Below are 17,579 nucleotides of genomic sequence, written 5' to 3'. Positions count from 1 at the left end.
CGTCCATCTCGGAGGGTATGAAAGATGGAAGAGTGGTTTCTTGGCAAAAGATGATCAGGATCCAAAGGTCTATTTGATGACTTGAAAAAAAATTCAAAATGGCGGAATTTTTTTTTTCCGATGACTCACCCATTGACATAATTGTTCTCCTAGAAAGAGACAGAAAATGATATAATAATGTAAGGGACATATGTTCAGGAGTGGGATTCGAGTAGGGAAAAATTATGACATTTCAGAAAAACAAGATGGCGGCCGACTTGACTTTTGTAACTTTTTTGTTTTCCAACCGATTTCGTTACAACTTGCAACAATTGAAGATATTAGTAAACGATTTTTAGGAAATGTTAAAAAAATTGGAAAAACAAGATGGCGGCCGAGATATTCAAAAAATTTCCTCCTGTAAAATTTTGTATGAAACTTTTTTTTTTACTTAAGGTTTCATATAGAAGACAAAGATTCCTTTAGGGCAACATATGGAGGGAGCTGATGATTGAGGATTTCGGAGACGGGTGAAGGGCACGCTCAAGGTATTGAAGATAGGTGGGAGGTGCTCGACCAAATGTCATTCGAAACCTCGTCCAATTACCAAAAATTTGAAAAAAAATTCTAAATTCCGAAAAAAAGATGGCCGCCATACAAATTTCATCGGCGTCCATCTCGGAGGGTATGACAGATGGAAGAGTGGTTTTTTGGCAAGAGATGATCAGGATCCTAAGATCTACTCGATGGATGGAAAAAAAATTCAAAATGGCGGAATTTTTTTTTTCATACAAAAAATTTTATTATTCAAAATGGCCATTATAGACCTCGAGAGCTGCTTTAGCAGCTCGAGCAGCGAGCAAAATACTAGTTGATTTATATTTTTTAATTACTTACCCTTCCATTCAACGGAACCCTAATAACTACGCGAGCAATAAATAAAAACATTAGTTTGTGAGTGTGTGCGTGTGTATGTTTGTGTGCGTGATCACGAGAAGAGATTATCACATTTGTTAGCTCTATGCTTGATATACAGGATGATTCGTCTAACAACAAATTAATTTAAGCGTTTAAACTATCATGAGTGATTTCTATTATAAATGAAGGCTTTAGTCACGTGTTTAGTCGATGTTAGCCCGACTAGTTTTGAACCCATCCGGGGTCTTTTTAAGGTTCTGTACCTCAAAGGAAAAAAGGAACCCTTTTCTTTTTGTTGTCTGTCTGTCTGTCTGTCCGTCTGTCCGTCGTGTCTGTCAAGAAAACAATATTAAGGGGAAACTGTGGGGTACTTCTCGTAGGCCTAGAATCATGAAATTTGGCAGGTAAGTAGATCTTATACTTAGTTCAAGTAAAGGAATAAATCATGGGTTTGTGATTAGGTACACAGGAACTTAATTCTGGAGTTGTAATAATTAAAATTAAGTAAGTACCTATGTAGTTTTATTATACCCAATAAATTGTTTTAAGTAACTTATTAAGTATAAAAATTAAGCATCATGTACATCCAAGCAATAATCACTAACCGAACGCCGCCCATACACTTCGGATAAAATAACAAAAAAAAATAAACTCTCCATCCTTTTCTAGCACACGTTAATAACTTCTATCTATCTCTGTCACACACCCAAAATGGTGGATACAAAATTAATAAAACGAAACCGATGTAAAACGACCTTGTGATAAAAGGGCTTATAGTTTTCCTAAGGGTCAAAATATTTTGGGTTATTCGCCTAAGACCGAATAGAAAACATATAATTTACTTGGGCACCGTAAAATAATAATTATCTATAGTTTGTTTCGTTTTTTATTCTGTCAAACTTTTTGTAGGGTGACCATGAGTTCAATAACCCACAGAAATGTCCAGATATGCAACTGGCGTGGCCCTCTCCATCCCTCTCGCTCAAGCAGAGGTACTTACTTGTGAAATGTTATTCCATCTATTTTACGTTCGCTTCGACTATTGTAGTACTGCAAGCTGCAACCCACCATTGCACAATAACTTCAAAAACAAAAAACAACAAAACGAATCAATTATTTTTTTACAATACTTGAGTCAACATAACCTCACTTCAAGTTGTTTGCCAAAACCTCACGTACATTTTGGCAAACAAAAAAAAGTGGCCACGGTGATAAGGACAAAGCATAATCATTTTGTCACGTTCTAATTAGAGCTTAAATGCATTTAGCTATCTCTCTCTAACAGTAAGTGTCACAATAGTGCTACTTCTAATAGTATTTGTTCTGAAGTTTAACCTCTGAATCTTAGAAAACTAACGTGATTGACTGCATTCTCTAACATAAGCTTTTTTGAGACCTCCCTTGAGAGGTTAGATTCCTGGCAGAATCACGTGTTTTTAAAATATTTGTCTGTCTGACTGTCTGTTTGAACGGGCTAATCTTCGGAACGGGTGAATCTACTTTGACGGAACTTTCACAGGCAAGTAGAGGATTAACCAGCTTGTGCGGAGTTTCTCTACGCGATCAAATCAGAACTGAGGAGATCCGTAGGAGAACCAGAGTAACTGACATAGCTCAACGGGTTGCGGAGCTGAAGTGGCAATGGGCAGGGCACATACTTAGTTCGTACAACCGATAGACGTTGGGGTCCCAAGGTGCTGGAATGGCAACCTCGCACCAGAAAACGCAGTGTTGGAACTTGGAAGACCCCCCACTAGGTGGACGGACGACATCAGACGAGTCGCAGGGAGCCGCTGGATTCATGCGGTGAAAGACCGTGACGTGTGGAAGTCCCTACAAGAGATCTATGTCCAGCAGTGGTCGGTTGATGATGATGATGATAATGATAACTGATTGCAGATTAATACAACAAACAAAACCACACAAAAGAAACCCCTGTAAACAGATAAAAGCTTAAAATCGCTACCTCGCAATGCACCGTTAGCGCAAGCGGGTCAATACGAAAGTAACAGACAACGGTTCGGTAATAAATACTTATTATCGAATCCCTTAACCCTTACCTACTCGCTACCGGGTATTAAAGACCCGACAAGTAATTTTTTATGAGAAATGCCTGTATGGTGGTAATTGGTAGCTAGCTTTTCCCGCATGTTTAGCTTTGAGGGGAGGGGGGAGGGGAGAAAGGGTGAAGAGGGGAGGGGGAGCGTGTTGCATATCGCATTCTGTATGTAGCACCATACAGATTTGTCTAACGGATTATAGCAAATGAAGCTTATGGTTCCTTGTATGACTGGTTGCACATTAATACAACAAACAAAACCACACAAAAGAAACCCCTGTAAACAGATAAAAGCTTAAAATCGCTACCTCGCAAACGCAATGCACCGTAAGCGCAAGCGGGTCAATACGAAAGTAACAGACAACGGTTCGGTAATAAATACTTATTATCGAATCCCTTAACCCTTACCTACTTGCTACCGGGTATTGAAGACCCGACAACTAATTTTTCGGACCTGAAAAGGAAAAAAGGAACTTTTATAGGATCACTTTGTTGTCTGTCTGTCTGTCGTGTCTGTCAAGAAACCTACAGGGTACTTCCCGTTGACCTAGAATCATGAAATTTGGCAATTAGATAGGTCTTATAGCAGACATTTGGGGGAAAATCATACATACACAAAAACGTTACATCATACAAAAATAATTAAATTGTGGTCATGAACTAATAATTAGGTTTTTTCAACTTTCGAAGTAAGATAACTATATCAAGTGGGGTATCATATGAAAGGGCTTTACTTGTGCATTCTAAAACAGATATTTATTTATTTTTATGCATCATAGTTTTTGATTTATCAAAATGCCGAAAAAAATACCTGAGTACGGAACCCTCAGTGCGCGAGTCTGACTCGCACTTGGCCAAGTTTTAGGGTTCCGTACCTCAAAAGGAAAAACGGAACCCTTATAGGATCACTTTGTTGTCTATCTGTCTGTCTGTCAGTCTGTCTGTCTGTCAAGAAACCTACAGGGTACTTCCCGTTGACCTAGAATCATGAAATTTGGCAGGTAGGTAGATCTTACAGCTGACATTTGGGGAAAAATCTGAAACCGTGAATTTAGGGTTAGATCACACAAAAAAAATTAAATTGTGGTCATGAACTAATAATTAGTATTTTCAACTTTCGAAGTGAGTGACTATATCAAGTGGTGTATCATATGAAAGGTCTTCACCTGTACATTCTAAAACAGATGTATGTATGTAACAGAGTAATCCAGTCAAGGACTAACTTGTATCTGAATTTAAAAAAATTGCAGATAGCAAAAAACATCCCCCCTGGTTATTTTTGACCCAACAGCGAGCATTCAAGTGTTCATGATCGCCATTACAAAAACCACAAGCCAAAATATCATATTTACAGTGGAAAAGTAATAATTTTCGCTGACCAAATCACCGCGTATGGTTTGCAAGTCATTTCATTTATGGAAAAAGTCGAAATATGGACAAAATTACAATGTAGCATTAATTTCATTTCTGTAATGTAATATTAATGTTACTGTTAAGTGGACAACAGATGGACAAAACGGTAGTTTATTATATACGTTGTAAGTACATACTTCTTTTTTGAATGATCACTATACCCGTATTATAAATTACATATGCGAAAGTGTGTTTGTTCTTCAAGCACATCGCAACGGCGCAACGCGTATTGACGTGATTTTTTGCATAGGTGTAGTTAAAGACCTAGAGAGTGACATAGACATTTTTATCTCAAAAATTATAAGTTCCAACCTGATTTTTGAAAATCTAAATCCACGCGAACGAAGGCGCGGATATCAGCTGGTAGGTACTTAACTTATCTATCCCCAATTTTTGCCAGTACCTAGGTTTTATATTATAGGCACTCACTATAAAGGATTTTTGGAATTCCCACCCTTTAAGGGGGTTAAATAGGGAATGAAATTTGTGGAGGGTTTGTGGATGCCAGTCCAGCACTTTGGGACCCCAACGTCTATCGATTGTACGAACTATGTGCCCTGCCCTTTGCCACTTCAGCTTCGCAACCCGTTGAGCTATGTCGGTTACTCTGTTTTTTTTTTTTTAAAGAATATTAGCCATATTAAATGACTAATATTCCCCTTTCCTCTCCAATTAAGCGTCAGGCTTGTGCTAGGAGTAGGTACGACAATAGTGCAACGGCCGGGATTTGAACCGTCGACCTTTCGGTTTTCAGTCCACTCCTATACCGGTTGAGCTATTGAGGCTCAAATTTTAGACGAGAAGCCATCTCGAAGCTTTCCGAACGCTTCCCAGCCGAGTTGGATTCAGCAGCTAACCTCAAGATATCTATAATATGAATATACCTACGGAATATACCAATGAATATAAATTAGGCTTGTAGGGATTTCGATATTATCAGGGTTAGTTGGTTTAAACATGTTTTTTTACTAAAAAAAAGTTTTAAACATGTTTAAACAAAACAACGTTTAAACAAAAATGATTTGTTTTTATCTATTTTTTGTCCAATCCCGGACATTATATAGTCACCCTACTGTCAAATCTATCCGCCATGCTGGTTTTAGTTTTTTAATAATAATGGCGGCACAATCTTTGCCGCGGGATGACTTCATATAATCTATGGTCCACGATGACTCTATATTATCTCCGGTTTTTCTTTTATTGTTTTTTTCTACAAATTACCTTTGCGGCTTCGTTGTGTGGGATTAGACATGTTTTATGGGTGCGAGGAAAGCGATTAAATAAGATTTTGAGAATTATGTATTACTAGCTTATGCTAGCGACTTCGTCCGCGTGGACTACACCAAACCCCTATTTCCCCCCCTTGGGGTTGAATTTTCAAAAATCCTTTCTTAGCGGATGCCTGGTTATAATAGCTCTGCATGCCAATTCAGCCCGATCTGTCCAGTAGTTTGAGCTGTGCGTTGATAGATCATCAGTCAGTCAGTCAGTCACCTTTTCCTTTTATATATTTGGATATGTCCAAAGTCTTCGAACAGTGCGTGTTGCCAGTGATGACTTATGGATCCGAGACATGGTCGCTAACTATGGACCTGAGAAATTTTCTATTTTCTCATTCTGAAGGAGACAGTGCTTAGTAGTGAGCTGGCGATGGGTTGATCTTGACGATGATGATAATGATCATCGTGATAGCCCCTAAGTAGGTACCTATACCTGGAACATATGTTTGGTCCAGCTAAGTAAGTTTTATTTCGAGAGAGTTTTTTTTTTTTTTTTTGTTGTGCCTTATCATGCGATCAGTCGATGGACTATGAGCAGATTGGTTGGAGGACTGGTTGGCGTGATTGGAGACAACTTCCCCAGCGGGAAAACTCCATGGGTCTCAGCTAATTATCCAGTATATGCTTTCTCTTTAGTCGACGAATCGCCTGCGGCATTGTCAACTGCACTGCCAGACGATTTGGATGGTTAGTAAGTCTTGTTTTGTAGTTGCAACTATAGCTTCTAATCTCTTCCTTTACTGTGTTGATATTTAAGTGCTCATGTAGTTCCGATATCTGCAAGAACCATGGCGCGTTGGATAGTTGTTTCAAAATGTAATTTTGAGCTCTTTGTACAATTTGAATATTGGAGTCACATGCTGATCCCCAGAGCTCAATGCCGTATGACCATATCGGTTTTATTATTGTCTTGTATATCAGGAGCTTGTTGTCTAGGGAAAGTCTCGAGTTCCTTGAGAGCATCCAGTACAGTCCAGTCGAGAGAGATTAGCCGCCGAATCCACCTTAGATCGGGAAGCTTCGACAATCGAGATGTCTTCTCGTCCGAAATTGCTCACTGCTTGAAGACCAAAATCTTCGAACAGCGCGTGTTGCCAGTGATGACATATAGATCCGAGACATGGTCGCTAACTATAGGCTTCATGAAAAAGCTCAGAGTCACTCAGTGGGCAATGGACTACTGGACGGATCGGGCTGAAATTTGGCATGCAGATAGCTATTATGACGTGACGTATAGGCATCCGCTAAGAAAGGATTTTTGAAAATTTAACCCGTATGGGTGTGAAATAGGGGTTTGAAATTTGTGCAGTCCACCCGGACGAAGTCGCGAGCATATAAGCTAGTTGATAGATATAAACTTTTGCAGTGTCACAATTTGTATAGGTAGTGGTACCTAATTGTTTTGTATCAACCGGGATTCAAACTGGGGACCTCTCGCTGCGAGCGATTGCGCCAAAGAGACCCCTCACAATACTATATCGTAACTTTTATAGACCACCCATATTCAAACGCACCGCTTGACAAATGACAGGTAGAGCTTTTCAAAAAACGCCTTTTTCTTCTTTTTTTTTTTCAAAAAAGGCGCAAAGATACCGCCGGCTATAAATTAGGGCTTTAATAGAGGAATGGAAATGTCAAAATATTTTGTAATTGTGCTCGCCTTTTGCGGGTGATTTGTGAGTTTTGTGATACCTACGGGTGGTTGGATTTTTTTTTTGTGCAGCGGTGGCGTCAAAGATTTTTTTTCTTAGCTTGTTTGATATATATAGGTAGGGTAATATTTTAAGCAGTAAATGAAGTTTAATTTGCTAATTTTATTCATGTAAAAATACCTAAAGGTACAGGGTGTAACCAGAACGCTGGCAAAAACGAAGACAGGTGATAGTAGGTACCTATACTGTGATATGATACCACAAATAAAACGCAAAAAAAAATATTTAAAAAAAAAATCCTATATTTTGTAAAAGTTCACGATATATTGCAAATAAAACATATGACTGACGCTAGAGGTCACCGAACGTTGCGTATTTAGGCCACTCGGAGTCAATGACGCGTCGTAGGCGGGGCATTGACCCGAGTTTTGCACGCTATACATTTCTTACAGGTTAGAAAAATACTGAATCACTAAAACTACAAAATAAGGCAAATGGTTATTGATATTAGATTGTGTTTAGGTAGTATAACAATACCTAATGCTAAGTTTTTGCTAGCGTTCTGGTAACATCCTGTATATATCTACTAATACCTACCTACCTACTACTAAAGATGGGCGTTATTGGCTATTTACGGCAACGGTTAATCAACGGTTACTTAGTTTCAATACCGATATTGTTAACCGTTGCCGAATATCGGTATCAGAGTTGTGTTTCAACTAATTTAATATGCGCAACGCGCAGCGGTTTCCGTAGTAGTAACTAAGCTAGCTGCCGTATCAATACCGTCTGTATAGCTAGCGCGCGCATATTCACTAAAATAAAACCAATTTTACTTTCATAAATATCGTGAAGTAATCACAACCTTGAGTTCATAGCAGTAAAGTTTAATTTGATCATTGACATAGGTCAAACTATAGTGGACGCCTGCACGAATAGTTTGCCACAGTCCAGTTAACCAAAAACATTTCATGAAGATTGATAAACCAAAGAGGACCTTATCTCTATTACTCTAAGGCTAACTGTATTTAGAATGATAGATCAAAGTGTAATGGACAAGTACTTGTACAGTTAAGCCTTAGCGTAATAGAGATAAGGTCGGCTTTGGTTTACCAAGTTCTTAGTTACTAAGCCGGTAGCCAATAACCGCTCCTTCTCAGCTTTCAGTGAAAGAAAGAAAGAGAAGGCATAATTATTGCGTTTCTAGTTACCAAAAAACCAAACAATGCATTGTCAGTTGCCAGTTGGCAGTGTTGCGTTGTCAGGTGGTTCGTCATAGATGATAACTGAAAACCGTTGCTAGCTACGACAATAACGCTATGGTACGCTATAGGCACGGCAGCGGTTTTCAGTTAAGTTAAGCTATAGCGGACACATGTCTACCTACTACATAGAGTAAAAAATTGTTTTATATAGGTAGGTACCTACCCAGTCGAAAAATTCTGGCACTACCTACTGAACCGATTTTGGTTATTCTTTTACCTTCAGACAGGTAGGTACCTAACTACCTACCTACTTTATAAAAGTAAGATAGCCTATTAGGTATGTAGATATATTATGTGTCAACGCTTCTTATTAAGTTGACAGTGCGTTCGCGGCCTATCGGAACTATTATGTAGATTATGCCTAAATATTATCTATGGTCAGAAATTGTACTTACTTTAAGAAATGTCAAATAAACCGTTACACACACAAACTCTCCGCTGAAGTAGGTACCTACGTTGTTTTATTGTTCCTTCTCCAAACCTAAAAATTAGAAGATCTGACTATCGGGTCTTCGGTGTTAGTTCAAATAACTAACTTATGTACCTATATAGGTAAGTATTCATATTTTATTCAAACGAAACCGGGTTGAGCAGCTAATCCATACTTAATATTATAAATGCGAAAGTGTGTATGTCTGTCTGTCTGCTAGCTTTTCACGGCCCATCCGTTCAACCGATTTTGATGAAATTTGGTACAGAGTTAGCTTATACCCCTTGGAAGGACATAGGCTACTTTTATCCAGGAAAATTAAAGAGTTTCCACGGGAGTTTTAAAAACCTATTTCCACGCGGACGAAGTCGCGGGAATCAGCTAGTGGGAAATAAAAACATGCTTATTAAACCAAACAAAGAATACCAAATAATACACTTTGATCAATTTCTCAGTATTTATTATAAGAAGTTGTGGTCAAACGTGGTCATGTGGTCAAGCGCCGGAAGTCACCTGGTGGTGTGTGGTCACCGAAATTGTTGGCCGATTGTCCTTATAATAACATTGATGGTTTTGGAAAATAAGTAGTGGTGTAAGATGTCGTAAGTAATAGGTACCTATAGTACGAGACAGGTCGAGATGGCAAGCGGGGAGGGAACGCACCGCACACCCGCACGTCACCCGCGATTGCCATTTCAACCTGTCGCGAATGTTGTTACGAAAAACTGTATTTATTTAAAGTTTTAATTATTGGAAAATGGAGCAATAAAAATAAGTAATGTGGCTAATTCCTTTGTACACAATCTCTAAACTAAACTAAAATAGCTCGTCTAAATCTATTGCTGTCCCTTTCATGATGTTGCTTGCTGAAAAGGATAGCACTAGATTTAGACCTGTTAATTTCGTTTAGTTTAGAGATTGTGTACTAGAGAATCGGCCCCAGAACTTTAAATCTAAACGTTTATTATTCCCAGAGATTTATTACTTAAGTTTTGTTTTAAAAAAATTGCTTGTACCAGCGCCATCTATCAGACAATAGCAGAAACTTTTGTTTAAAACATGTGCTGCCATCTATTGTTGAGTAGAAATATTATTGTTAGTTTAAAGCATCATAGAGAAGACCCCGCTGCATCATAGATGGCGCTGCTATTTCAATTTGATACAGCCACAGATAAACGGTGCTAGTCAACTTTAGCGTAATTTCCGTACCCATTAACAGATGGCACTTTTTGAGGATTTAAGTTTCGCAAAAATTAATAAGATCCTAATTTCATCATCAATTTATCACAAAATATCTGCAGGGCGATTGTCTAAAACCTGCATCAATCATTATTACAATCTCAATTGTTCTGATTGGCTGAATTTGTGCGATTCTTGTTGCACTTGTTCTTGTGAGCGAGCATTAACCAATCAGAGATGATGGCGATCGTGATACAGAGTTGTGATGTGAATCACATGTGAATATACTTCAGTTGAATACATTTTGTAGATAAGTATATTTTAGGTCTCGATACTCCAAAACATCATATTAAATCGTGGTACCGTATTACGTGCTCGTTATTTATAACTAGCTGATGCCCGCGACTTCGTACGCCTGTGGGAACTCTTAAATTTTCCGGGATAAAAAGTAGCCTATGTCGTTCCCCGGGTTGCAAGCTACCTCTGTACCAAATGTTGAACGGTTGAGCCGTGAAAAGCTAGCAGACAGACAGACACACTTTCGCATTTATAATATTAGTATGGATAATGTCAAACCAGGAAACAAGCCGAAAATCATCCTTTCTATTATAAATGCAAAAGTGTGTCTGTCTGTCTGCTAGCTTTACTCGGCCCAACAGTGTAACCAATTTTGACGAAATTTGGTACAGAGTTAGCTTACATCCCGGGGAAGGACATAACCTACTTTGTATCCCGGAAAATCAGTTCCCACGGCATTTTTAAAAACCTGAATCCACGTGAAGGAAATTCTCTGGAAATCTCAGTTATTGATTATGTAAAATTTAAAAAAAAAAAAACAGTCGAATTGATAACCTCCTCCTTTTTTTGAAGTCGATTAGTAAAACAAACAATTAGTTTAACATAAAATATATTTCTTATAAACTACAATATACAATGGAGTATGTAATTAAAAAGCTTGATAGAAGCTTTTTTGCAATTTATTCAATAACAGCTCGAATTAACAGCTCTTTAGCAATATTTTGGAATGTCGTTTTTTTATTTTTTATTTCTTGTTTTAAAATAACAATTTTACTCATATTTATTTAAGTTTTTTTTTCATGGCTCAAACTAAAGTCTAAAAGTATAATTAGGTAACTATTTTAATTTTGATATTTAAAACATTTTTGCAAAAGTGAGTGTATTTTTTAAATGAAATAAAATGTTAATGAAATGTAATAAATTAAAAAAAAATGTAAAGAGCAATTGTTCATTTTCAGTTTACCCATACTAATATTATAAATACGAAAAAATGCCTGTCTGTCTGTCTGCTAGCTTTTCACAGCCCATCCGTTCAAACCGATTTTGATGAAATTTGATACAGAAATAGCTTGCATTCCGGTTAAGGACATAGGCTACTTAGGAAAACCAAAGAACCACGGGATTTTTAAAAAACAAAATTCACGTAGACGAACGAAGTCTCGGGTGGTATTTTTTTATAATAGAAAGAAATTATGCAAAGACGAAACTAGTTTTCAACAAGGTCTATAGCAAATGGAATTATGCAAAGTGGCAAAGTAATCAATATTTACTGTTCTTTCTCCACCAATCCGCGTAATTACAATGGAACCAAATAATGCCAAGATAAACTATTATAAAAACCTTCTCTTCAATGGGGCTTATTGCAAATTAAAAGACTGCGGAATTATGCAAAGTGGCAAAGTAATCAATGTTTACTCTTCTTCTTCTTCCTTTTCCGCCGATCCGCGTAGTTACAGTCCACAGTACCACTCAAATCCTGGTAACCATCTGATTTGTGAGTTTCGTAATTCGGAAAATTGATCCCCTCCGTCTGTTGGTAGTTTTCGGAAAAAGTTTCGGAAAACTTCGTGCTCAGTGACTCGGATCCGAAGAATTTGTTAGTGACGGTGTCTGTGCGTTGAAGGTTCTGGTATTTCTCGTTTTGAGGGTATATCGTGTTTAGGATGTTGGTTGCTATGGCGACGGGAGAGGCGGGGTACGCCTGTTGTATCGGTCAGAATTTCAGGTCCTAGAAAAATAAAAATTAAGAAATTACTTAATGATTAATCTAAATATATAAAAGGAAAAGGTGACTGACTAGCTGACTGATCTATCAACGCATAGCCTAAACTACTGGACGGATCGGACTGAAATTCGGCATGCAGATAGCTATTATGACGTAGGCATCCGCTAAGACAGAATTTTGAAAAATTCAACCCCTAAGACGTTGAAATAGGAGGTTTGAAATTTGTGTAGTCCACGCGTACGAAGTCGCGAGCATAAGCTAGTTTATACTAATATTATAATGCGAAAGTCTGTCTTCTAGCTTTTCATTTGTTTAACCACTTTTTGTTCAGAGATAGCTTGCATTTCAGGCAAGGTCATAAGCTACTTTTGTCGTGGTAAATTAAAATTCCTACAGAATTCCTAAAAAAGCTAAAGCTACGTAGATTTAAGACCTGGAGAGTGACATAGGCACACTTTTTATCCCAGAAAATCAAAGAGTTCCCACAGGATTTTAAAAAACCTAATTCCACGCGGACGAAGTCGCAGGCATCATCTATTTGGTACAGCGAAAGCTTGCATTCTAGAAACGGGCATAGACTACTTTTTCTTGTACGATGGTACGGAACCCTTGGCGTGCGAGTCAGACTCGCACTTGACCGATTATTTATAATGGTGTACAATAAAGCATATTTCATTCATTCATTCATTCAAAAATAAGCGTTTGTGTGGAGAATTGAGTAAGAAATGTACCTTAATAGCCTGTGGCAGGTCTGGCAGACGCATGTCTCGTAATTGCTGCGGCAGATTCATGCTCTTGACCGCCGACACCGCGCGGGCGGGGGCTGCTGATATACCTGCCTGAAACAAAATCACTACCCATATTAATTATTAAGGGCCAGCTTACGCTTGAACTATGAAATTCTAAGATTTCAAGCTCCAAATTTACCATCATAGGACGAACGTATTGACCTTTAATCCATACTAATATTATAAATGCGAAAGTGTGTCTGTCTGTCTGCTAGCTTTTCACGACTCTACTGTTCAACCGATTTTGACGAAATTTAGTACAGGAAGGACATAGGCTACTTTTTATCTCGGAAAATTGAAGAGTTCCCACAGGATTTTTAAAAACATAAATCCACGCGGACGAAGTCGCGGGCATGATCTAGTCTTATATAATTATAAGTCTAATAGATTTTGTAAATATAATACACTAGATTCTAGTGTATCATATTTACAAAAAGTTATTTTATTTATTTTGTAGTGTTCAATCTCCCGCACCTAGTTTTAATAAAATAAATAACAGACTCTACTTTGAAGCCCTTAATCTGTCCTTGAAAATAATCTAATTTACTGGAAAAAAATACCTGAATATCAGAAATATACTTTTATTGACTTATAATGTACTAGAATACGGATTTTTAATCACATTACTGGGTAAAAAAAAGAACTGTTGCCGATTTTCTCGAATTATATGGCTAGTTTAAAACAACTTTGTCTATTGAATGATAAAACACAAATTCAACCAAAAATTTATATCAAAATAATCTATGTTCTTTTACAAATCTATCAAGATTGATAGATATTTGATCAAGCATAAAAAAATTATAAACATCACTCTAAATTACTATAAATAGCCACGCAATGGCTTCGTTTGTATGGCCGAGCGTAAATTTGTAAACCTCTTAAGTAAATATTGATTACTTTGCCACTTTGCATAATTCCGCAAAGTCTTTAAATCAGTACCCTTATTATACATACGAAAGCGTGTTTATTTGATAAAATTTTATCATTTTCATATACCATTTTTATGAAATTTTATCACATTCTAGGAAAAAAACTCCAAACTTAATTTTCATACTGGTTTTTTTGTACTTTTAAATATTAAAATATGTACAGCTAATCTGTAAGACCATGCCTCCCAGACTTGTAAAATAGGAAACTTTGCAGAATAGTACAAAGTACACAGAATAGCCTCGGAATTTTGCAAAGTGGTAATCCTTATTATAAATGCGAAAGTGTTTGTTTGTTGGTTTGTCCTTCAATCACGTCGCAACGGAGCAACAGATCGACGTGATTTTTTGCATGGGTATAGTTAAAGACCTGGAGAGTGACATAGGCTACTTTTATGCCGGAAAATCCAAGAGTTCCCGCGGGATTTTTAAAAACCTATTTATTCCACGTGGACGAAGTCGCGGGCATCAGCTAGTTAGCCATAATTGAAGGATCTTCTTTTACCAGTTACCTCTGCTTTCTGCATCTTGTTCTGTTCCTGCAGCCGGCATAGGATATCAGCCATGTTGGTCTGCAGAACCATGCCACCCATTACCAGCTCATCCAGGACTTGGTGAGCAGCATCCGCGTGGAAGATCAGGTCCAGTTCGCAAACGTTCTCGAAACATTTATCCAGCGTCTCTACAAATACCTGGAAAATTCGTAGAAATGTTATTTTGATCTCTTTTTGAAGGTTTTTAGGGTTCCGTACCTCAAAAGGAAAAAAGGGACCTTTATAGGATCACTTTGCTCTGTCTTCCCGTCCTATCAAGAAAACCTACCGGGTACTTCCTGTAATTGACCTAGAATCATGAAATTTGACAGGTAGGTAGGTCTTATAGCACACGTAAAGGAAAAAATCTGAGACTAATAATTAGGATTTTCAATTTTCGGAGCAAGATAATTATATCAAGTGGGGTATCATATGAAAGGTCTTCACCTGTGCTTTCTAAAACAGATTTTTATTTATTTTTATGCATCATAGTTTTTGGATTATCGTGCAAAATGTTGATAAAATACGACTGTAGTACGGAACCCTCACTACGCGAGCCTGACTCGCCCTTTGCCCATTTTTTTTTCTTTCTTTCTTTCTTTCAAATGTACCTGTATAAGGTCCAATATCCCAAGTTCGCTCTCCGAGGAATCCACACAGAACACAAAATATAGTGTAGCGTAATGCCTGTAGATTAACTTATAATCGGATCCACCTATAAGGCTAAAACATATAATATATACAACGTTAGTTTTAGTATACGCAAAACCTGAAAGCAGTTTGTTCAGAATCAGTAACAGAATCAATTGCAATCATTTTTACTACAGGTTATATTTAGATGTCAATACTTGCAATGTTAAAAACCTGCAAGTTTGAACACCTAGTTGAATTGTGGTGATTGGTGTTGGTGATGATGATAGAAATAAAACGTCTGATCATGTTAAGCGTAAAGCGTGTAATAAACGAGAATGCATTAATACAATGTAATGTGCAACGTTAGCAGTTTTGGGGCAAGCTGGTGTTACACCGGGCTTACGGTTGGAGACACACCAAGCCTACACTACAGAATGGCCGCATGCATGCACCAGCTGATTCGAGCCGCGCAAGCGGGAGCGCGCACGATCGCCACTAGCCGTCCCGTTCGCTCACAGCCGCTCGCTTGGGGTGACCATGTTTTTTGAGGACAACAACTCAACACAAGCTTATGACTTCGTAAATTTTCATTAAATATTTTGAAATTTTGTATACTCTTTATGTATTACTATATAATACATTCTTTATGTAAAAATATTTGGCACATATTTCGGTTTTTGCGTCAGCTAAAACTAACTTTGTATAACAACTTTACTATTATAACATAACATTGTTAAAAGGGTTTGAATATTTTAGTATGAAGCCTGGCCTGTCCACCATGTTTTTAAGGGTCCACATCTCAAAAGGAAAAAAGGAGCTCTTCATTGTCTGGCTGTCTGTCTGTCCGTCTGTCGTGTCTGTCAAGAAAACCTATAGGGTACTCTTCCCATTGACTTAGAATTATGTGGAAATATATACCTGTACATTCTAAAACAGATTTTTATTTGTTTTTACACATTTTGATGTCGAAAAAATACTACTGTAGTTCGGAACTATATTTATAACTAGATGATGCCCGCGACTTTGTCCACGCAGATTTGGGTTTTCAAAAATCCTGTGGGAACTCTTTAATAACTAGGGGTAGGAAACTTGTTTCTTGTGCCTAAATTCTAAATTCAAAATAAATTATTCTTATTATTCTTATTATTATTAATTTTCTGGGATAAAAGTAGCCTATGTCCTTTCCCGGGTTGTAACCTAACTTTGTACCAAATTTCATCAAAATTGGTTAAACTGTTAGGCAGTGAAAGGTAGACAGACAGACACACTTTCACATTTATAATATTAGTGTGGAAGTATTGATATGGCTGGAAATCACTCACAATAGTTTATACTTATAGATTTCTTTTAAAGACCCAACATACCTGCCCCCTTCTAAGAAATTGCAGACATTGTCATCTCTTTTGGACACCAGCTGGAACGTTTCTTTTATTATCTGCTGCTGCATGTCTTCATTCTGAAACAGTCATCATCATCATCATCATCATGATTAACCAATCTCCGGCTCACTACAGAGCACGGGTCTGTTCTCAGGGAGAGAAGGGAAATTAAAATGGGAATGTTGTATAGAAGCAGGCGGAATCCAAAATATACAACTAACCAAAAGCTTAATTTGCTATAATCCGCTGAAACAGGTCGAATCTGTGTGGTGCGACATGCACCGCCCGCCCTTCCACTGCTAAACATGCAGGAAAAAGCAGACACCAGGCAAGCAATACGAACCACCAACACGCAGCACCACACAAATTCCAAAACACACTCGACACACGAAACGAAACGTCGGGGCGAATCGCGAAATTGCTTGCCTGGTGGCTGCTTTTTCCTGCACCCGGCTTTGCTTGGTTGGAATTTCTGAAAATACTTTCTTAGTGGGGGTTAACATGGTAGAGAGAGCCTAGATCCAAATCTCAAGCTTCTGGATTCAGTGGTTTAAATTAATGATTGGGTACTATTAATAAAATCAATAAACACTTTCACTTACGAAATATTGATAGAACTTGGATAACCTAGGTTTCCCATGGTTGTTGAACACTAGAATAGCTTTAATCATTGTGCACTTAAGCTTGTACTAATTATTAATGCTGCTTGTTACTTCATTTATAAATTGTACATTAAATGATAACAAAATAGGAGAATTCTCGATAATTCAACAATCGATTTGAGAATATTTTGTGTAATTTGACATTATGATTATTTGACACCATTTGACAACCACACGATTTTGACACAGCTTGACATTGACAGCTAAAATTCTCTTCTCTATGGCGTAAAACCGTTTTGTTATTGCTCTAAAAGAAACAATTAATTTTAAGTCTATAGTTTTAATAAAATAATGTGGCTAATTCCGTTGTACACAATCTCTAAACTAAATTAAAATGACACGACTAAATCTATTGCTATCCCTTTCATAATGTTGCTTGCGGAGAAGCATAGCACCAGATTTAGACCTTTAAATTTAGTTTAGTTTAAAGATACGTAGCGATGGCAAGAGACCAGGTATG

At 37.6% G+C, this 17,579-nt stretch overlaps 1 protein-coding gene across 2 annotated transcripts; it reads right to left on the bottom strand.

Annotated features, from left to right (window-relative positions):
* Window positions 1-11,065: 11,065 nt before the first annotated feature.
* On the bottom strand, window positions 11,066-17,289 carry or (AP-3 complex subunit sigma-2 or). 2 transcript variants are annotated; one of them, XM_069508068.1, is made up of 6 exons: window positions 17,060-17,289; window positions 16,443-16,534; window positions 15,057-15,168; window positions 14,425-14,604; window positions 12,930-13,037; window positions 11,066-12,174 (listed from the first exon to the last, which is right to left on the bottom strand). In XM_069508068.1, exons 1-6 carry the CDS (start codon window positions 17,126-17,128, stop codon window positions 11,878-11,880), a joined length of 858 nt encoding a protein of 285 aa, XP_069364169.1. In that variant the 5' UTR covers window positions 17,129-17,289; the 3' UTR covers window positions 11,066-11,877. The 2 variants fall into 2 exon arrangements, with proteins under 2 accessions (XP_069364169.1, XP_034838574.1); XM_034982683.2 differs by having other exon boundaries at window positions 12,038-12,201.
* Between the last annotated feature and the right edge of the window lie 290 nt (window positions 17,290-17,579).

The sequence above is a fragment of the Maniola hyperantus genome, chromosome 27 (genome assembly GCF_902806685.2).
Source record: "Maniola hyperantus chromosome 27, iAphHyp1.2, whole genome shotgun sequence".
In the NCBI taxonomy this organism is placed as follows: Eukaryota; Metazoa; Arthropoda; class Insecta; order Lepidoptera; family Nymphalidae; genus Maniola; species Maniola hyperantus.
The sequence above is the reverse complement of the archived record's forward strand: the minus strand, read 5'-3'. Positions and strand labels throughout refer to the sequence as shown.